The sequence below is a fragment of the Trachurus japonicus genome, chromosome 14 (genome assembly GCF_045865225.1).
Source record: "Trachurus japonicus isolate A0001 chromosome 14, Traja_1.0".
NCBI classification, from domain to species: Eukaryota; Metazoa; Chordata; class Actinopteri; order Carangiformes; family Carangidae; genus Trachurus; species Trachurus japonicus.
In genome coordinates, this window is record NC_140920.1 from 31,671,507 (window position 1) to 31,693,684 (window position 22,178).

General features: G+C 43.7%; 2 protein-coding genes across 6 annotated transcripts in view; one reads left to right on the forward strand and one right to left on the reverse strand.

The window, feature by feature from the left end:
• Positions 1-19,273, reverse strand: part of nup98 (nucleoporin 98 and 96 precursor) — a 28,730-nt gene extending 9,457 nt beyond the window's left edge. The window contains exons 1-21 of one of the 5 annotated variants that reach the window (XM_085798807.1): positions 19,077-19,249; positions 17,754-17,867; positions 17,172-17,267; positions 16,214-16,399; positions 15,932-16,071; positions 15,597-15,704; positions 13,965-14,145; positions 13,674-13,840; positions 13,387-13,524; positions 12,799-12,934; positions 12,590-12,682; positions 11,798-11,941; positions 11,558-11,691; positions 10,518-10,705; positions 10,253-10,363; positions 5,644-5,833; positions 5,457-5,556; positions 5,237-5,350; positions 4,466-4,604; positions 4,212-4,389; positions 1,134-1,289 (exon numbers count right to left, since the gene is read on the reverse strand). In XM_085798807.1, the coding sequence (XP_085654933.1) occupies positions 1,134-1,289; positions 4,212-4,389; positions 4,466-4,604; positions 5,237-5,350; positions 5,457-5,556; positions 5,644-5,833; positions 10,253-10,363; positions 10,518-10,705; positions 11,558-11,691; positions 11,798-11,941; positions 12,590-12,682; positions 12,799-12,934; positions 13,387-13,524; positions 13,674-13,840; positions 13,965-14,145; positions 15,597-15,704; positions 15,932-16,071; positions 16,214-16,399; positions 17,172-17,267; positions 17,754-17,832 (2,778 nt within the window). In that variant the 5' untranslated portion in view covers positions 17,833-17,867; positions 19,077-19,249. Of the gene's footprint in view, positions 1-1,133; positions 1,290-4,211; positions 4,390-4,465; positions 4,605-5,236; positions 5,351-5,456; positions 5,557-5,643; positions 5,834-10,252; positions 10,364-10,517; positions 10,706-11,557; positions 11,692-11,797; positions 11,942-12,589; positions 12,683-12,798; positions 12,935-13,386; positions 13,525-13,673; positions 13,844-13,964; positions 14,146-15,596; positions 15,705-15,931; positions 16,072-16,213; positions 16,400-17,171; positions 17,268-17,753; positions 17,868-19,076 lie in introns of all 5 variants that reach the window. The other 4 variants (XM_085798806.1, XM_085798811.1, XM_085798810.1 and 1 more) reach the window with 4 other exon arrangements.
• LOC146975088 (E3 SUMO-protein ligase ZBED1-like) lies at positions 6,838-8,207 on the forward strand. The gene is made up of 2 exons (XM_085798891.1): positions 6,838-7,500; positions 7,788-8,207. The coding sequence occupies exons 1-2, from the start codon at positions 6,838-6,840 to the stop codon at positions 8,205-8,207; spliced, it is 1,083 nt and encodes a 360-aa protein (XP_085655017.1).
• Positions 19,274-22,178: the final 2,905 nt, after the last annotated feature.

Sequence of the window (22,178 nt, forward strand, 5' to 3'; positions counted from 1 at the left end):
TAAAACTTTTTATTGATTTTTTTTTTTTTTTTTAACTGGAACAGAAAACATTGAAACACTAGAACAGTCAGTGACATCACTCAGCTGGTCATAATTGTCATGACAACAAACAAACTGTTTCATCTTCATTAAGTTTATTTCTTTGATTTAAGAAAAATAAATCCATACAACCACATGAGCCACATGAGTTTGAGGCTAAAATCCCACTTCAGCAGCTGTTGATCCTTCTGATAAACACCAAAGCTTCAAACCCACACAAACAGCACTGGAATATAATTATACTCTACACATTAAAACAACTTGTATTGTTAGATATTTGAGACAGAGAGATAGAGATAGACCTAACCTTTGACTTTTGACTTTGATCTGCTACTCCACTACGACCGTGGACTAGAAGTATAATATACTATACAAATAAAACAAGTTGTATTGTTAAATATTTCAGATCTTTCCCCAAAACACTAACAAAATCACTACAAAAGGGAAACAAACCAGACAGATCAAAGTGAAGACTAACTAAAAGTCTTTTAGAGAGGGTTAATAAAACTTCACCCTCGATTTAAAAAAAAAAAAGGCAAATAAAACAACAGAACACCTCAGGTTTAAGTTTCCTTGTGATGATGGGATGTGGAAATCAAAACACACACTGTGACTGAATCCCTCACATTCACACAGAGCAGCTCAACCTGCTCATCGTCGCTCCGGCTGCTGTTGTGATTGGGTTGTTTGACATGTTGAAGCCCTTTGTGGGCGGTGGGCACGGGGCTCTGTTACTACGGAGACACTGTGTGACCAAGTGTGAGTGCATCTGCCGCACAGAGCAGCTCAGCTCTCCACTGTGGTCAGTGAAGCCTCAAAACGAGCAGAAGAACATCAGGTTTGTTTACTGGACGTTTAACTCAAAGAGTGAAACAACAACCTTCTCCACAACGTCAGCTATGTTTTTATTGGTGGTGCTACTGGTCAGCTGTGACTGGCCGTTACCACGGTAACAGTGGTCTGAGTTAGTCTGGTCTTGTGCCTCTGGTTCTGTTTCTAACTCAGAATAACCGGCCCGCTGCGTCCACATGTATCAATGTGTGGTGGTGGTGATGATGATGATGAGGGGTGTGGATGGGCGCAGGCTGCTCTACCTGAGCCTGTGGCGCCACCTGCTGCTGGGAGGGAGGAAGCTGCTGCTGCCTCAGCGCGGGCAGCGCCGCCGTCTTCAGCTTCTTGGCGTCGGCTTTGGGCGGGAGCTCGTCTTCCTCGTCAGAGTCCTGGAGGCCGTACTTGGAGAAATGGGCCACCTGAGAGAGACAGAGAGGGACAGCATGAGGGAGGGAGGGGGACACATCTGAGAACCACTGATTCTGACGCAGCATCATCAGTGATGGCAGTAACAGCGTTACTAGCAACGCTAGTAATCCAAAAGGTTCCTGTTTCCCCCATTATAACACCGTCACTGTTCCTGACAATAACATGTAACGTTACTTGACCCAAGAAGTCCTGTCACCAAGTAAAACACACCCGTTAAGGCAGGCATGTCCATGTTCCTCGCAAGTTTTTGTTCCAACCAACCAAGAGCTCACAGTTTGACCAATCAGCTTTCTGAAGACTGAGATCAGTTGATTAAATGAGTCAGGTCTGGTGTGCTGCTGATTGGTTGCAGCCACACAAAATAATATAATGTTTCTCAGACTCCGTCTCTCTCACACATGGACAGGTCGCGCTCGAACACTAATAAATAGTGTTCAAATGATCCTGTGATCTCTTTTTTTCTTTTTTCATTTAAAATAACAAGAATGAGCTAAACTGCAGCACAGAGACTTCACATTGTGGAATAACTTGTATAACGTTTTTATGAACAAATAGCAATAGAAAACCTTGTTTTCCCAGTTTGAGACCCTCAAAAATAGACTTAACGACTTATATTCTGAATCTTATGGTATTTGAGCATATTAAAAAACAGAAACCCAATAGCTACTTTTCTTGTTAATTAGTTACTTTTATAATGTAGTAATTCAGAATCCGTGTATCATTCGTTCATTCGTTTTTCAAAATAAAACCAAAAATAAGAAAACGAAAAAACAACTCTTTTTCTCAGTATTCGTTTCCAAAACTAAAATGAAAAACGGATAACGACTCGTTTTTTCAGTTTTCGATTTTATGCTCAAATGAATAATGGAAAAAAACGGATAACGAGCGTTTCTCGTTTCATGTTTCATGCAATTTTGATCTGAAGTGCAATGAGCCGGAAATGACCGTGATCCGGAAGTGACAGTCTCTGCCTTTACTGCTAGAGCCCGCAAAGTAAAGGATAATGTATAGTTCGGAACCTGAAGGGGTTTATTTCTCCATAACAACCGACCAACTATACATTACCCTGCTTATTACACGGTTTACGAGTGAAATTAATTTGAAACATATGTTGATCAAAATACATGTCAGCCCGAGTCAAAACGTAACCTGTACTGACGTAATTGACTTTGGAGACCACTGACACCTGTGTGATTGAGTGGCTCACAGAGGTTGACAAGTAGTTTCTGATGCATGGACTTTTGCTGAAGCGGGATCGAGTCCGGCTCCACGCAAATATGTGAAGATTATTTTTTCTTCACTTTATTTTTTTTCATGTGGCTGGTACGTAGTGCTCACTCACAGCAGCATATTCGCGATAAATAAACCCCGACAGGTTGTATGGAATTTTGATAATCAATCAGTGGATCGATTGATTGATACAGTGTTACAATGTGTGTAGTGGTATCTGTCATAAACAAGAGATTTATTGTTTACGGGGTGCGTTTGTGTCGCGGACTCGCGGTGCCACCGGGACAAGAGGAGAGCTGACACCGGGTCAGAGCTTTTTATACAGTCTATGGATCAGAGGCTCTGATCAGCAGGTTTGGTTTCCAGCCACGACGTGGAAGCAGCCTCCACTCTGCTTGTAACAAGTTACAAGTCATTTCATCACACATCTAAAATCACAATTAGTCCGAAGCTGTTTAATGACGGTAAAAGGTAAATATCCTGCATAGTTTCTCTTTTCCTAGCTGCGCTGATCAGAGCAGCGTCCCTAGCAGCGGTCTGTTATACTTGACGACGGTCGCAGCGATGGACCAATCAGAGAGCAGCATCTGGCCGGTGTTATGGCCCAACTGGTTTCTGATTTAACTGGTTACCGTACGGAACAGCTGCAGCTGTTTTGCGCTTCCGTCACAACACAACATATTACAGTAACAGCGAGTTTCAAGCCACAGTTCACATCTACTGCAGCGAATATGCTGCTGTGAGTGAGCACTACGTACCAGCCACATGAAAAAAAATAAAGTGAAGAAAAAATAATCTTCACATATTCGCGTGGAGCCGGACTCGATCCTGCTTCAGCAAAAGTCCATGTATCAGAAACAACCTGTCTACCTCTGTGAGCCACTCAATCACACAGGTGTCAGTGGTCTCCATGAATATAGTCAATTACGTCAGTACAGGTTACGTTTTGACTCGGGCTGACATGTATTTTGATCAACATATGTTTCAAATTAATTTCACTCGTAAACCGTGTAGGATAAAGTTGGTCGGTTGTTATGGAGAAATAAACCCCTTCAGGTTCCGAACTATACATTATCCTTTACTTTGCGGGCTCTAGCAGTAAAGGCAGAGACTGTCACTTCCGGATCACGGTCATTTCCGGCTCATTGCACTTCAGATCAAAATTGCATGAAACATGAAACGAGAAACGCTCGTTATCCGTTTTTTTCCATTATTCATTTGAGCATAAAATCGAAAACTGAAAAAACGAGTCGTTATCCGTTTTTCATTTTAGTTTTGGAAACGAATACTGAGAAAAAGAGTTGTTTTTTCGTTTTCTTATTTTTGGTTTTATTTTGAAAAACGAATGAACGAATGATACACGGATTATTCAGTTACTTGTGAGGGAAAGTAACTAGTAACTATAACTAATTGTAGTGTATTTTTTGGCTTTTCACACCTTTATTAGATAGAACAGTTTAGAGAGACAGGAAATGGGGAGGCAGAGAGAGGCATGCAGGAAGACGCCCGATGCAGGATTTGAACTGGGGCTGCCTGCAGCGAGGACCGTAGCCTCTGTCCACTTGGCACCCCAACGAATTACTTCATAAAAGTAACATGCTTAACACATGAAGCTCATGGTTAATAACAGGTAAAGCGGGTCCTGAAGACCAGGTCCAGACTGAACTGTGAGAGGGACTGACCTCGAACACCCAGGATCCAGTCTCAGGTCTGTACTCCAGGAAACGTGCTCCTTGTTTCCGCGAGGCCTTCTCCAGGCGACCCTCGTAGTTCATGTCCGTCAGGCGCTCGGGGCTCCTGATCTGAGTGCACGTCGTTTTGTCGTTGGGCCAAACTCCGTCCAAGGTCACCTCGGCCCGTCTACACACGCACACACACACGCAGTCAGCATCAGACCAACAACACTGAAGACTTCTCTGCCCCCGCCTCCACCTGCCTGTTAAGCCCCTCCCCCTCCGGCGGCTTGTTCTTGTCGTCCGGGTACACGATGACCTCCTTGCGTCTGAAGTGGACGGTGTCGTCCAGGTTCAGCCCCGCCACGTTCACCTCGCCGGGGAAGAAGATGGAGCCGTAGCCTGCAAGGACCAATCACAGCAGAGCACTGACACTTAGTCCAATCCAATTTAAAATGTTCATTTGTTTTTATTTTTATTAAGTTTTTCTATTTCAGTTTAATTTTAGTTTGTTCAACAAGTGATGAAGCAGTTTGAGTTCAGTTTTGATTTGGAGGAATTGACTAGTTTTTCAGTTGTTCAGGTTTTAGGAGAAAGCCTCTGTCAGACCTCTGAAGATCAACTTATTCCCCTTTAGTTGCATCCCATAATGTTCCCATCAGTCCTCATCAGGTTCCATTCACTCTTATCTCCCTGTGGGTCGTACTCCAAGTCGTCCTATATACTGAGCTGTGGCCTTTTCTTCCTGCAGCTTCAGACATCTCTAAGAAAACTACAACTAAGCCGATGTTATCTGACTCTAGTTTGAGTTAGTTTTACATTGTTCACTGGAGGTTGGAGTTAGTTCTCCTTTTTGGAAAAATGCCGTAGTCATTTTTATTTTTATTTCAGCTTACCAAGTTGTTTTTACACTGCTAGTTTTAGTTCTAGTTCTCTATAATAACCCTGGCTGTTGGTTTTTAACATGGATGTGTAATAAAGAGGCAGGAACTGATGGAAGAGGTGGCTGCTGGGAGTCCAGTGTCTGACGTCACCTTTCCTGCCGACGGTGAAGTTCTCCACCACACAGTCTCCGTTCTCATCCACCATCTCGGCCAGATCGTCCATGGAGGGGATGGTGTAGTACCCGACGCGGTTCAGGACGATGCCTGGAAGACACAAAGCACAATCTGAGTGATCGGTTCACCTTAACAACAAAAGTCCAGACGTTAATCACAGCTGGACTTCAGTCCCATGGACGGACGGCTGCATCACCTGCCGGGTGAGGAGACTGTTGGACTTCCTGCGGCTCGTCCTCTCTCTCCTCCTGCAGAGACTCCTCCCCCAGAGAGGTGGACACGTCGTCGCTGCTCAGCTGAGGACAGAGAGACAAAACTTAAGAACGAAGACAAGCGGTGAAGGGACTGTGAAGGTGTGGGTGAGACATGGGGGGGGGGCTGACCTCCAGGCCGTTCCTGGACGCTTTGTGCATGTTGAGGTCACTGATGGTGTCCTGCAGGCTGCTGTGGTTGCGTCCCTGTGGGATGGGCTTGGCGATGGGGTTGACGTAGAACTGGGTGACCTCGGGGTCGTCGTCCGTCCGGCCGCTGGGACCGGCCAGCTCCCTCAGCTCCTCCTCCTCCCCCCCCAGGCTGCACACATCACAAAGTCACACATCATCCAACAGTAGGGGTGTGCAAAAAAATCGATTCTCATAAGAATCGCGATTCTCATTTACTCCGATTCAGAATCGATTTAAAATGTCCCAAAATCGATTTAAAAAAAAAAAAAATATAATAATAAAAATCCGCTGGCTGTCGACTTTTATTTTGAAACGACGCGGGAGTCGGGGCGTCATGACATCACCACGCAGCCTGTTCTGAACACATGCATGCGCGGAAACCACCAAAACAAGGAGAAAACTACACTAATGGAGGAGGAAAGAGAGATTCAACCGGCCCCGTCCTCGTTGAAGGCAAAGATTTGGACTCATTTTGGTTTTTACCGAATGCCTGGAAAGACCGAGCTTGACATGAGCTTCATAGTTTGCAGGACTTGCAAAAGTAAGATTAAACACTTCGGGAACACCACAAATGCGCGGGCTCACATCACCAGGCATCACCCAGAGTTAATGGACACGGCACAGAGTCAGCCACCAGCGGCAGACCAACGCACACTGCATTGCTTCACCAAACTCTCTGCCAACTCCGAGCGGGCAAAAAAAATAACCAGGTCTATCGCCTGCTTCATCGCCAAAGACTTACGACCTTACAGTGTGGTGGAGAACGAGGGGTTTATTTGCATGTTGCAGGCAGCGGAGCCCAGGTACGCTATACCATCACGCAAGTTTTTCACTGAGACAGCTGTGCCGCAGCTTTACCAAGAGACTAAAAGAAAGGTCGCCAGTGCCTTGACCAAAACCGCCAGAGTGGCACTAACATGTGATGCATGGACATCGAGAGCAACTCAGTCTTTTGTGACTTTCACCGCTCACTATATAACTGATACGTGGCTGCTCGAGTCCCGAGTTTTGCAAACTCGCGTAATGCACGAAAGCCACACTGCTGTAAATGTTAATGCCATGTTTCACTCCGTTGCTGAAGAATGGGGACCGACTGTCTCGGATCTCGTCATAGTGACTGATAATGCAGCCAATATGCTCGCCGCTACACAGATTGATAACTTGGCACACATAACATGTTTTGCCCATACTCTCAACCTGGCTGCTCAAAGAGCACTGAAGCTAACTGCTGTGTCAAGACTGCTTGGGAGGATCAGACGAATAACTGGTTTCTTTCACCGCAGCACCATCGCAAATCATGAACTGCAAGAGAAACAGAAACTTCTACAGTTGCCGGTGCATAAACTGAAAACCGATGTCCCTACACGATGGAACAGCGCACTGGACATGATCGAGCGATTCCTCGAACAGCAGCCTGCTATTTGTGCCGCGCTCCTATCCCCAAATGTGAGAAGATGTGGAAGCGACATCTGCACACTCAGCGAGACGGACGTCTCCACTGCCGAGGAAATAGCATCCGCGCTGAAACCAATGAAAGAAGCAACGCACATCATGTCGGAGGATTCTACACCTACGCTCTCTGTTATTGCTCCTCTGCATGCTCAGTTGCTGCATGACACAGGGCCAGCTGGCACTGTTGCTGACGCTCCAGTTATTCGTGAAATCAAACATGCAATCCATGAAGATATGGCAAAAAGATACAGTAGTGCGCGGGATAAACGCATGCTTTACGCTGCTTCGCTTTTGGACCCGAGATTCAAAGCCTTGCCTTTCCTCACCCAGGAGGACCAGCTGGAAGTCCATGCAAATATAGTTGGAGATGCTGCAGCATTTGAGGTAATAACTGTTCTTAAACAATATATATTTTTGTAAACTGCATAACACATATGTATTAAATGTAGGTCAAAGTTAAATGATGCCATCTCATACACCCATCTTGCATGGTTGTATTGTATTCTTATTTTATTTTACCATAAAATGAGGGACTGGTGGTGTGATATAATATGTTATAGTTAATAATATATTGTACATAATGACTAATATGATTGTTGATTTTTCCTCTGTAGCGGCATGTGAACTTGGAGGAGGCTGAGGTCATGCCTGGGACACCACAGCCAGACCCAGAAGAAGGCCCTGCTCCAAAAAGAAGGCCTTCTGCACTAGTTACTCTATTGGGCAAGACATTTGTTGCGGCCAGTGCTGTCCGTAAATCTGCCAGCACCAGAGCTGAAGAGGAGCTGAAGAAATACCTGGAAGCCCCTCCACTGTCTCTGTCAGAGGACCCCCTCAGCTGGTGGAGCACCCATGAGACAGGTTTCCCTCTCTTGGCTAGACAAGCTAAACGCTACTTGTGTGTGCCTGGCACTAGCGTTGCAGCTGAACGAGTATTCTCCACTGCTGGGGATATAGTGACAGCTCAGCGAAGTAGTCTTACACCAGCACATGTGGACCAGCTTCTTTTCCTACAAAAGAACCTGGATGTTGCACCTGCAAATGGACAGTAATCTTGGACACAGGTCATGTCAAGTTCTGTCTTATGTCCTGTCTTTCATGATTTGTTGACAATCATACAATTAGTTGCACTGTTGTGGACAGTTCTATTGTTGCAAGAGGCACTTTAATGAAAAATGCAGAGGCAGCTAACTTATGGCTACTATTTTTCACAAAAAAAGCACTTTTATTTTCATAACTTGTTTTTCTTAAAGCTACTGAGAAATATTTATGTTTTTCATTTGTACAACAGTTGTGTTCCATGTAAAAAGAAATTATTATATATATTATACAGCGGCACTTTATTTTTGTCCCAACTTATTTTATAACTAGCTACTTAGAGTAGCAGTTGTGCAGGTCCACACACTGTTTTTGGAAAAGGCACTTTCCTTCGAATTTAAAAAGGCAGCATCTTTAACTGCACTGTTTCTTTTTTTTTTATAAAGAGGCATTTCTTATTTTTGTTACTTAAAGGTTGAATATGTAGAATATTTATTAAAAGCTATATTTTTTCAAAAATAATACATCCATGGGGCCTTTAGAGGGGTACAGAATGAAAGTATTGCTTTTCCATAAAAACATTTTTTTTAGTCTGAATTATTATTTTTAATTTTTTTGACGGGCTCGACAATGACTTTCTCTCAACGTTCTGTTTACATTCGTACCTGCCTGTAGCCGACACGTGGCTCAGTTCTCCGCTGTTTTCCTGCCTCCTCCCGGTCATGTTTTCAACCAAGCCTTTTTAATAATCAATCGGTGGATCAATGGATTATCATATACTTGTTAGGATGGGTGTATTTGTGTAGTCTTATCTGTCATAAACACGTTTATCGTCGCGGACTTTCGGTGCCACGGAGCTCCTTTTTTTTTTTTTTTCCAACTTGACGAGAGCAGTGACAGCGGAGGCTCTGAGGCTCTGAGGCTCTGAGCAGCAGCGGTATGAAGGCAGAGAGCCTCCACTGTCCCTGTAACAAGCTACAAGTCATTTATTATGCTGTTAATGACGGTAAAAATGAAACATAAGGTAAATATCCTGCTTAGCTCTCCTCCTCTGCTGTCCTCTGATCAGAGCGGAGTCCCTAGCAACGGCCCGTTTTACCTAGCAACGGTCTGGCAATCGACTGCTGGAATTCTTTTTCTGTTGTTTTTCTTGTATTTCTACATAGTCAACCTTTAACAGTTGTAATAAATCCATCTGAGCAGAGATACATGTTTAAAACATAATAAATGTGAAACAGACAGTTTAATGTCTCCATTTGTCATTCTCTCGCAAAGCAGACTGGAGTAGATCATGAGGATCCTTTGCACACCTATAGATTGAAGCAGAAATCATTATGAATCAAATAGTTTTGAATCGAAAATCGATTTGAATCGAAAATCGATTTTAAATCGAATCGTAGCCCCAAAAATCGGAATCGAATCGAATCGTGAGATGGTAGAAGATTCCCACCCCTATCCAACAGCTGCACCGCCTTCTGACTGCTGAGCTACTAGAACATTTAACAATCGCAACGGTTGCCAATGTTTTCTTTTTTTTTCCTTCAACCACTATTGTCGCCCATCAACACATCTACTGGCTTGTTTTGTTTGTAATTCCAATTAGCGATAATGAACGTCTTTTTGTTGCGGAACGGCTGCGCTGCGTGTCACAGGAAATCACAGGGACTGACAGAATCTTGTGAATTCACGCATAATCACGCATTATAGACGGATGTAGAACCACAAAACCAACAACACTTCATTTAATCCGGAGGAGCAGTAGGAAAACAACTTGGTGCTGATCTGTTGATCTGCCTGTTTCAGTGTGAAGGCACTTACACACTCAAGACAGTAAGTGTAAGTATGGAAGTATTTGAATTGAGACGCAGCCCTGTAGTTTCATTGTAGTGTTGATATAAACACAAGCTGCAGCCTAAAGGTGAGTGGGTGAATAAATCGATCTGATCTCAATCTCTGGGACGATTCAGGAAAATCTGTCCTGGACAGTGACAGAAGACCAGAGGCTGTGTCTGTTTTCATACTGACTACTTCTGTGTAACTCAACTGGAACCAAACTCACCTGTGTCCGTTCTGTGGGTACTCTGAGGGTGAGGCCAGGTCGTCCGGCTCCGTCTGGCTGCTGTACTGACTGTTGTTCAGGTTCTTCAGCACCAGTTTCTTTATGCTCTTCCTGTGGATGCAACACACACAACACACACACAGACCTTAACATCAGAACTTTCAAAAGCGTGATGGAGAAACACCACTGCTGATACCTGAGCCTGTACATCCTGGACCTATGATTCTTCCCTGTTACCACGGCAACAGTAGAGGCTGAGGGTTACCTGGGTATGAAGGCTCCGCTGGTCAGCGAGGGCTCGTCGTCGTCCAGGCCGTCGAACAGCTGCGACTTGGAGGAGCCGGATGACGTCAGCGCTTTGGGGCGGACCCTGGTGGCGGGGCGAGGGGTCAGCTTGTAGTGGGTGGGCGTGGTCAGAGCCTTCTGGGCCGTCGGATTGGTCGGTTTCAGACGCTGTCGGAATAAGAGAAGTTGTCAGTGTCTGACTGCTGACATATGCCTCTATCTATCCATCTATCTATATCTTTTTTTATATTGTTTTTAATCTTATTTCATCTATTTATTGATTGACATATTGCTGTTATGAATTCTTTAAAATATTCGAAAATTGTGTGTAATTTATTGTTGGCATTGTTCTGCATCGAAGGGGGACTGTGGTCCAATTTCGTTGTATTGTTATACTTGGATAGATAAAATAAGTATTGTCATTGCATAATCATACCATCTATCCATCCATCCAGTTTTGGAAAAAATTAAGGAGACCACTCCCAAAATGATCCGTTTCTCTGGTTTTACTATTTATAGGTATGTGTTTGAGTAAAATTAAATTTAAAAAATGTACTTTTATTCTATCACCTACCGACAACATTACTCCCAAAATTGAGATGATAATATTGTCATTTAGAGCTTTTATTGGCTGAAAATGACTTGTCTTTTCAGACCTTGAATAATAATAATGCAAAGAAAACATGTTCATATTTATTCCTAAACAACACAGCAAGAATATTTTAACTCAGGAAGAGTTTATAAATCAGTTTTTGTGGGATAATGTCAATGTTTAATCCCAGCAGTGGTTTTTATAATTTTCCTATAAAACCAGATGTGGTTCAGGTGATGACCTCATCAGTGTCTCATTAAGTAGAATGAATTGTGTTTGTGTTGGTATTTAAAAAAGAAAAGAAAAGAATGACTGTCATACATGTAGAGATGCTTTTAAGAAACATTTATGAAAGTGGTCTCTTATTTTTTTCCAGAGTTTTATGTAAATAAAGAGTTGAGTGGTGAGTTTTGGCGACGTGGCTTCACCTCCTCCTTCTTCTTGGGGTCGGACAGCGGGTTCCTGAACAGTGGCGAGTCTCCGTACGGCGAGTACGCCAGGACGCTGAGCTGCTGCTGGAGCATGGCCTGCTGGGCGGCCGCCGCGCTGGGATCAGCGAGGGCTGTGGGGGACAGGGAAAGACCAGAGCATGTCAAACATCCCATAGATGCTACAGCGGCGACAGATCGGCAGTAACCCTCCCTCCTCTAGGTCGCGGTCAGTCTCACCGACAGGCTGCTGCGGTGCTCCGAAGCCCAGGGTGCTGGCTCCGCTGCTGAACCCGGTGGCTCCAAACGTTCCCATGGTTCCCAGCGTGGTGCCCAGTTTGTTCTGGTTGTTGCCGAACAGAGACGGTTGTCCTGTGCCCACTGCTGAACACACACAGCTCAAGAGTTCATATTCTGGCCACACAGGAAGTCAGGGAGCAACCACTACTGTCCCAACATTTCAACTCAAAACCTATCAATCAATATTTTACAGACGTTTGCTTGTTGATCCCGACCCTTGTAGCTTTTCAGTTGTTTTTTTTCCCCCCTAAATAACTGAAGCTTTATTCAGCTTCTTTTCTGATGCTAAACAATCAACATCTGTAATGTCACTGGGAGCTTCCACTACAAACAAGCTGAATTTCTCATGTCGGGGCTTCAATACAAGAGGGACATTACAGACGAGCAGTATGGAGCTATTTGGATGGTTTTTTGGTGTGTCTTTTTGGACGAAGAAAAGTGAGCCCCGTTCGCAACCGTCATATGGACATGCAGTGCTGCACGGAGCCCCGCTGTAACTCAGAGAAGGCACGGAGGACTCTGAAACTTCTCCCAGCCCTTAGTCGACATGAGAGTGAGTAGATAATGAGTGAAATTTGAATTTTGGGTCAACTATCCCTTTAAAACAGGCCGCCAACACAAGACTAGTTCTGTCCAACCAGCAGTCATTAATTACTAACTGAATTTTTCCACGGTTAACGAATTGTGTGTGCTCCACTCAGGAGAGATGACATGTTACTGTTCCCGTGTTACCTGCTCCAAAGCTGGTTCCCAGTCCCGTCCCCAGTCCGCCGGTGGCCGGCTTGTTCCCAAACAGGCTCCCTGCCGCCGGATTGGCTCCGAAACCTTTCCAACCAGACCACAACACAGATTAGTGATGAACTAAAACCGCGCCAACACTTGAAGTGTCGGTGCCGTCGTCACTGTGACCTTGAGAGTTCCTTTAAAAACCTTTGACTTACCGAAGGTGGAGGTGTTGGTTCCGGTTCCCAGCGTGAGGGCGGGCTTGTTGCCGAAGAGGCCGGTGCCGGTGCCGAAGGAGGGGGCGCTGGTGGTGGTGGTGCCGAACCCGGCCGTCTTGTTGCCAAACAAACTCTGCTGTGAGACACAACACCAACGCTCACTACAGCTTCGTCCAGCCCTCACACCTCCACTCACATTTGACTTGCTTTATTTACACCACTTTTATTTTTGTCTACATTACTCCTTTTACTTCTGGTTTAACTCACCATCAAACATTCTTCTTTAGTATTTTATTATTTAATCTTTACTGTTATGTCTCAGTTTGACTCCATTCTTAATATGAAAACTTTTATGTCTGCTTTTACTCTTCATTATTACTACAACTCCTGCTCCTATTTCACTTTGCTTTTTGCTTTTTATCAGCGTCTGACAGACTCACTTCCTCTTATTTCTGTTGTTCTTATTGATTATCATAATCAGCAGAAACAGGTGGTGAATGTTGATGCTGTGACAACATATTCAACCTGGATGAGCCAGCAGTGGAGTTATTGTGGTGTAACTGTGACTGAGACTAATAAAGTTACTACCTGTGTTCCAACGTTTCCAAATCCGGTGTTAGTTTGGCCGAACAGTCCTGTGGTCGTCCCGAAGCCGGTGGCCGTGCTGGTCTGAGCGGCACCGAACAACCCGACCGTCTGGGGCGCCGCTGTGTTCCCAAACAAACCCTGAAAGACGGAGGAACCCAGTCAATCATCATCATTTTAAAAAAAAAAGGTCAGAGTTAACCCCATGGAGGAAACATTTCATCTCTCCACTACCAGACACTGAAGCTGAACAATGAGACCTGAACGCTCCAGGTTAGCCACACACTCACCATGCTGCTGGTGTTGGCCTGGCCCATGGTGTTGGTGTTGCCGAAGGAGAAGCCCGTGTTCTGTGTGGTGGTGGTCTGGCCGAACGGCTTGAAGAGGCTGCCGGCCTGCGGCTGGGTCTGCGCGCCGAACAGCCCGCCGGTGGCCGCACCGAAACCAGTGGTCGGCGCTGCTGTGAAAAGACCGACACGCGGCTTCAGAAATCATTTCTTCCACATCTGGGGGAAGTTCGGTCTCAAGCGTTTAAACTGACTCAGGATCTGCGCTAAGACGGCGAGCTCAGTCTCCGTTACCTGCTCCGAACGTGCTCTTGTTCTGTCCGAAGGAGAAGCTGGTGTTGGGGGCCGTGGAGCCAAACAGACCCGTGGCGGCGCTGGATGTGGCGGTGGCCGGACCAAACAGGCCGCCGGTCCCTGCAGCCATCTGATTGGTCGGACCCTTCCTGCCCGCCTGGTAGTCCTCCAGTCTCAGCTCCTGCACAGAGGAGGAAGGAAAACACAAAACACAATCTTGAGAAGATGATGTAACTGAATATCTACTTCAGTCCTGGCAACCAGACATGACTGACTGACACTGTGACATCATCATTTCTATCAATATTTGATCCAGACCAGACACTACAGGTCAATAGTGTTTAAACTAACACATATAAGCATGAAACTTCCCAAGTTTATCACTTACATTCAGACAAATGTTTTTTTGTATTACAAGTTTTCTCAATTATGTAAATGAGGCAATATCTAATGAAATATGGACTAATTTGCATACATTTCCAGAACAGAAATCTGAACAATGGATAAAGCTGCTTTCAAAATTCTTGTTTTATTTTGTTGTCATATTAGAGTCAGAAGTTTTTACAGAGGGAATTTGCATATCTCTTTTTATCACTCTGTAAATGAGAAAATACTGTCACCAGCCCTTTAAAAAAAAAACAGATTTCTTCATGTTTTTAGGAATAAAATATTGTATAAATCAGGCTGTGAATGATATATCAACAGCCCCCTCTGTAAAAACCTTCAGAATATAGACAGGGATCAGACTGGAAGGTTTGGTGTCTGTAGGCGCTGCTGAAGTGGAGATTTCTAGCTCAGAGTCTGAGGAAAAACTCTTTAAAGGGATAGTTCACCCTAGAATGATATTTCGCTCATTATCTACTCACCCTCATGTTGACTAAGGGCTGGAAGAAGTTTCAGAGTCCACCGTCCCTTCTCTGAGTTACAGGGGGTCTTGGAGTAGCAGTGCATGTCCATATAACGGTTGCAAAGGGACACCAGAGCTCTTCGTAAAAAAACACACACCAAAAAACATCCAAATACCTCCATGATGCTCGTATGTAATGTCCGTCTTGTGCTGAAGCCCCAAATTGCGTAATTGTCCCGAAAAAAATTAAATAAGTCTATATTTTAAGCTTGTTTGTAGCGGAAGCTTCTCGAAGCTCCTCTCTCGTGATTTGCGCCGGCGTCAGTGCGGTTACTGCGAATCACGCGAGATTTGGACGGACCAGGAAGAGGAGCTTCGAGAAGCTTCCGCTACAAACAAGCTTAAAATATAGACTTATTTAATTTTTTTTCGGGACAATTACGCAATTTGGGGCTTCAGCACAAGACGGACATTACATACGAGCATCATGGAGGTATTTGGATGTTTTTTTGTGTGTGTTTTTTTACGAAGATGCAAATGAAAATGCACTGCTACGCCAAGACCCCCTGTAACTCAGAGAAGGGACGGTGGACTCTGAAAATTCTTCCAGCCCTTAGTCAACATGAGGGTGAGTAGATAATGAGCGAAATATCATTCTAGGGTGAACTATCCCTTTAATAGAGTTATGGTGATTAATGGAGGTGAGCAGCGGGTTCTGTGCTGCTGGTTCTGTCTGGAACCCTGACAACAGAACATGTGGCCTGTGTGTGAAGCTACAAACTCACCTCCAGAGACTTGTTCTCGTACTCCTTCATGGCTGTGATGCACTGGTGCTTGGTGTTGATGCTCGTAGTCACGCCGGCTTTCACCATCGTGTCACTTCCTGTTGGCGGCTGCAGGGGGGAAAGAGGAGAATATAAGTGTAAAAACATGCAGTGTTGAGGTTTGACAATAACGCTGCTGTTGTTTTGTAGTTTTGTTTATAAAATGTCAGGAAATGTTCCCACAGTCCAACATGATGAACCGGTTTTGATTCACTGCTGCAGCTCTAAACTTTAGTCTATATTTTCAGAGTGAACAGTGTGTAAAATGTTGGGGTGAAGTTGGCTGCTGTACCCACGTTGAATTTGACGGTTGTTCCTGGCTGCTGTGTGGCCGAGAACCCCGCGCCTCCGAACAGGGAGTTTGTTCCGCCGAACGGGTTGGCGGTGGTGTTGGTCGCCCCGAACAACCCGCCAGTGCTGGTGCTCGTCCCGAAGCCTAGAAGGGGCAAAAAAAACAACAACACCCGAATCAGAATCACTTTTTCACAGACTTCTCCTCCCGGACGCATTCCAGGATCAGATGGAATAAACACAACCCATAAAGGAGGAAAAACAGTGAAGTAGGAAAAGGTTCTCACTTCCAAAGGACGTGGGTTTGTTGGCGCCGAAGGCATTGTTCTGCTGGGAGAAGAGTCCGCCGCTGGTGCCCGTCCCTGTGTTTCCAAACAGGCTGGTGGTTGTGCCGCTCGCCGCGCCGAAGCCGAAGCCGGTGCTGGTGGAGGAGGTGGCCGGCTGGCTGAACGTACTGGACCCAAACAGACCGCCTAGTGGGGGGGGGGGGGGCACAAGAGCAGATTCATGTAAATTGATTCATGTATTGTGTATCTCATGGTTGGCTGGTGTCCATTTAAAGACTAAACCTACTTTCTGTAGTTCATGTATTTCTATAGCACATTTCAAAAACAAGGAAACTTTACATTTAGACAGAAAAGGAATTAAGAAAATTCATAATGTACACTCATAGTGTACACACAATGGATTCAAACTAGGAAAAATAGAGGATTAAAATAAAATATACTAAAAACTATATTAAAATGAGAATAAAATTGACAGTGAAAAGCAAGTATGAACACAGCCTGCTTTAACCAATAAAAATACATAGAAAAAAAAAATCCTCGTCCACGGAGCTGGACTCATATATTCTGTATCCATTTGACTGGTAGCCCATCATAATGTGCTCATCTTTTTTTTAATGCAATTGCCTTGTCTGTTACTGTTTTCTAGTAATGTCCTTCTCTGTTCAGTTGTAATTTTTTCTTATGTTGAAAAAAACAATTACAAAAAGAAGAGAGCCTGATTTAAAGTGCACTGTAAGTGAAGCATTCAGAGTGAATGTAGCTTCTTCAGGTTTGATTGGAGCTCAGTTAGCAGACTGCAGGCCGGCAGAGACGTCTCTACAATGTGTTCTGGCCCTAAAACATGCAGTGCTTGGGTTGAGACACCGTCTCAGCAGATGAAGTTTCCCCCAAACAGGAAGAGTTCACATGTGGATATCTGTCTGTTTCAAACTAGAGTAAAGAAGATGAGCTGACAAACCAGGTTTATTCTGCGTGGAGCCAAACAGTCCTCCAGTGTTGGTGGTCGTCCCAAAAGCAGATGTCCCAAAGCCTCCCGTCGTCCCAAAACCCGTGTCTGCACACACACAGTTCATGGGAGAAAACTGAGATTTCCTTTCTCATTTCCTACATGTTTGTTCTTAGTGATAATATTAAGAGTACAGGTCTCTCACTTTTTGGTTGTCTAAAACATCTTTTTTTTTGTTTTATAATTAAAAACAAACCTTTACTGACTGTGGTCACAGGTCGGACATTTATTTACTATTTCAGTATGGCTATAAATGTCACTTGTAGAAACCTGGTGACAGTTTTATGGTTGACACGCAGCCGTTAATGGGAAAATTTAGGACTTTTCTTCAGTGATCTCCAATTCAGTCACTAAGAGACCCAGAACTATCAATTATTAGATTATTGTGAGACTCTAATCACCTTATAGTGAATATTATTGCTATTACAGCTCACTCAGGGATCATTTCATCATTATTGTGTGAGAATGTCATTCTAACTGACACTGTCCAGGCGTCCTGGTGAATTCAAATCATATTTCAGTCAACAAACTTACTTTGCTGTCCAAAGGTGGATGAGTTGCCAAATCCCCCCGTCCCACCACCAAAGGGAGTCCCGAATGACTTGTTGAACATCTTGCCCTGCTAGCAGGACTGCATAAGTCTCCTGCCTGAAAACACACACACACACACACACACACAACAGGATCCAATATGAACCACATCAACATCTCTGTTCATGATCTGCCACAAGTGTCCAGTATAAAGAGAAGACATCGGGAAGACACAACACTGTAACAGTTATCAGCTAGTAACTACTATCATAACAGGAAGGGGATGGCTGCTGTTGTTGGTTTTTGGGTGTTTGTCTTCAATTTTTCCTCTCCTCTATTTTTTCCCTTTCTCTCTCCCATTTTGCATATTTCTTTGTACTCTTTTTCGTTCCAGTTCATCCTCATTACTTCCAACACATACAAACTTACAGAGACCAGCTTCCACCACAACGTCAATTCCTAACTATGTTTGCACTAGTACATCATTTGTCTTTATTTATTTGTCCTGTCTAGCCCTTTAAAATAATAAAAACAATTAATACGTTGTTTTTCTGTCTTCGTGTGTTTCTGTTGTTTTCCACTAACAGAGTTTATGGTTTATCTTCCCGTCAAAGACTCTTACACTGATCTAAAGCTGCAGCTAAAGTAAAGTTTTAGGCAGCGTGCTGGAGTTACGTACAAGTTACTTGGTTACATTTCCCCGGTGCTTGCAGTCGGTGACCGGGTGTAGATGAGTTCTAAATACGACACAGTTTGCAGGTGAAGCTCTGAGCCTCGGATCAGATGTGTAACGTTAACGTAGTAACTGTTAAGTTACAGCTGTAACCATATGAAGACGAGGCTAGCCGACCCTCCTCACTCCACGTGCAGCTAACAGGGCTGTGTCGTCAGCTCGGTCCGTTGACCCAAAGCACAACCGAACCATCACACCCCTACGGTAGTCTGGTTTTCAGCTGACAGAAGCTCAGTCCGTCCGAGCCGGAACCAGACGAGACCAGTTACGAACCGACAACCAAAACCCGAGATAGCCTTAGCACGATTTCCGCCTTAGCTAGCTAGACGCTAGCTCAGAGAGTCCAAACACATTAACGTAACCACATAACACACAGCTCCAGTTTATTACTAACCGATAGTCGGCGGCTTTAAACACACACTACACAGCCTAATCTCCAGCGTTTGTCCCGTTGCTGACAGTTATTATTTAGAAACTACGTGTGTAAAGCTAATGCTAGCCACCTAGCTCTCCCGCTTACTGGTTAGCATTGCTACGTAAACGTTAGCAAAACAACAGCGAGGTGGAATACCTGTACTTTGACACGCGCTTACCTTTATCAACGTCGTTATGTGAGATCGAGTTGTTTATCTGATTCCCTCCAACGCTGTGAAAGCTCCGCAGTCCAGAATATTGAGCGACGAAAATGTCTTTAGTGAAACATCGACGCCACCAGTTAGCTTCTTGTCAGCGAGGAGGGAAAACTGTCCACCGTCAACACGCACTTATACGTCAAACGTCACGACGGCGACGCTTTTTTAACGTCTGTTTTTCAAAATAATATCATGTCATATCATAATAATTTATTACCAGATTGTTTCCATGTTTTGTTTTTTAAATATTTTATTACATACATATTTGAATTTTTAAAGTTAATCACGAATGAAAAAGGAAACACTTTGCAATTTTATTTGAATAAATTCTGTTGTCTGAGGTCAGGCCTTATGGGTCAGGCTGATGTCCACAGTGAACATATTTAGCACAAGCAGATTAAAATGATGAAATGATGAGTTCAAAAAATGGTAACCAAAGATAAACAGCCATAAATGTATTACAGCTGGCATAAGTAAATATTAAATGTTATAAAAGTTAAACTAGCCTACACATCAGGTTGTGGTTAATGTAAAGACAGTTAGGCCATATGAGGTAAACTGAGGTGATAGCTTCAATGCCTACTCCTGCTGTGTTTGAATAACTAAATAAATAGACTTACCTTGAAGTTGTTGTTTATTTTTGTTTTTGAATAGGGCCTAACTGAAGCATAGTTAACCTCCTCCTCCACCATCACTCTTAAGTCTGATCTGAACAGACTGAAGTGCTGCTGTAATAGAACCAACTATAAACCTGAAGTTTCCTCTGCTCAGCTGAATCTATTACTCATAGACCTGAAATGAGAAACTTCTGCTTTTTGGTTGAGAAAGTCATTTGCATTCACGGCCGACTGAGGGTGCACCATGTCACACCATGTACACTGCAGTGCTGTATCATGTTAAGATATTTTTCTAATAAAAGACATTAGCCTACAAACAGTGTAGCCTACTGCCACTAAGAGGACTGCTACCATTGAGTTTGGTCTCCATCCAACAAGAAACAAAATCTGTGACAGTTTTGTAATTCTCACATCTATCAGACTGTCATGCATGTGCAACATTTGTGGTTTGCCATGTTTGTGAGTGTTTTCTCAGCCAGGCTTCCTCTCAGAGAGTATTAGGCTACTTACGCATATATAAATATATATATATATATATACACACACACACACACACACACACACACACACACACATATATATATTTAAAGCAGATATCAGTGGAATGTTTTTGTTAATATAAGTCCTAAATAGTCCTCTTTTCCGTCAGCAATCACTTACATGAAGTATTTCAGCCTAAACACGAGTCTCTCCGTCACTCTGCTCTGCTGTAACCCGAGGAGAAAATTTTCCTTGTGGGATACAAGTGTTATCCAATGAGGGGAGAGAACGGCATGAAGGGCTGTGTGTGCAGCCAAGGGATGCGCGTGAATGTGGTGACGTAGCACGAGGACCAATTGATGCCTGACAAGGGCGGGGGCTGCTAACTCATGGTGCGTTCAAGGAAACTCGTACTTTGTGTTTTTCCTTCCTGTGAAGTCATACCAGTTCGATCTGGTACGAGTTCACGGGTCGGAAGTTACGAGTGGCCGTTATAGGGAACTTTCACAGACAACAGGGCGGTAAAAACACGAGCTACGGGTTACCTGGAACGCTACCAAGTCGTAGTTGTGACTTGAAGCTGTAACTTACGGTTTCAAAAGCCTGCCTTGAACACAGCATTAGCCGAAACGGCCGTGCCGATGATATCTGCTTTAACTTTTATTTATCCAGGAAGCATTACAAAACAATCAATCAAAACAAGCGAGAACATACATGGCAGGATCAAGGTAGCAAAGAGACAATGATAATCAATACAATAAAGAGACCCCAAAAGTGCAATACAATTTGAAAGCTAAGAGCGAGGCTTCTCATCTGACACAACAAGAAGAATTCAGCTGAAATAAGCTGTGAGCTTCAAAACAGTCAAAGGTTCAGTTAGAGGATTTTAACACTGAGAAAAGAAACATCCTTCTTTTGAAATGCTGAATATACAGGGACTGTAAACCTTCACATTTTCAAATTTAAGCATGTTCATGTTTATTTATCATTTTAATCACTGTTAAAAACACAAGTGTGTAGGTTATGTTAATTATTGTGAAGTAAACTACATCAGTAACAAACCTAAGATGGCGGGCAGGTTGTTGTCAGTGCTCACTGCTGCGTTAACATAGTCGACTTCCTCACATTCCTCTGAAACAGTTCAGATCAAACACCAGTGTTGAAACATCTGCAGTAAATGAGCTCTTATTGTCAGTGTTACTCCAACAGAGTGGTCAAAGTCTGATGAGCTGAAAATCAATCTAAAACTGTTCAGATGCATTTGCAGCCAGTGTGTTGTCATGTATCAGAAGAATCACATGATAATAGAAAGATGGAGCGCTCTCAGAACAAACACACATTTACATACATTAATATATAACATGAAAACAGTCAAAGTCAGTAGTTACGTACTGTAGTGTGCTGTTGAAATTGGCGAGCTACAGAGTTTAGAGGACGACACTTGTGAAACTAGTGAAAACAATCAAACAAGATGCTGCAGCAGAAAAGATGAGAAGCTGGTAAAGTTGGATTCTGTTAGAAAGCATCTTACCTGCAGATGAAGAAACATTTGGGTTTTGGAAAGTGACAGTTGGCTGCTGAGTGTTTCTCTTCATCCTGAACACAGCATCAAGTTCACCAGTGACTTTCTATGAAGACTGAAAGACGAGTATAAAAGTCTACAGATTATAACCCTCCCAGAGAAGTCAGTGGTTTGAGGTCAGTTCAGACATGACTATTTGATTGCTCAGCAGATTGTGTAAAATTGTGAAGCTCAGACGTTCTCACGCTGCTGCAGTTCCTCTTTTACCAATCTGGTATTTTATAAAGTCAAAACTTGATAAGTAAATTTAACTGGGTAAAAATAAATATGTGCACTCAGACAGACTGAGCAGCAGTTGATGAGCTCTTTTATAACTAGGTGTCGACATTAAACATTAATGTTGTTGACATGATTCAAGTTTCCAAGGAGCAATTTGCTAGAACA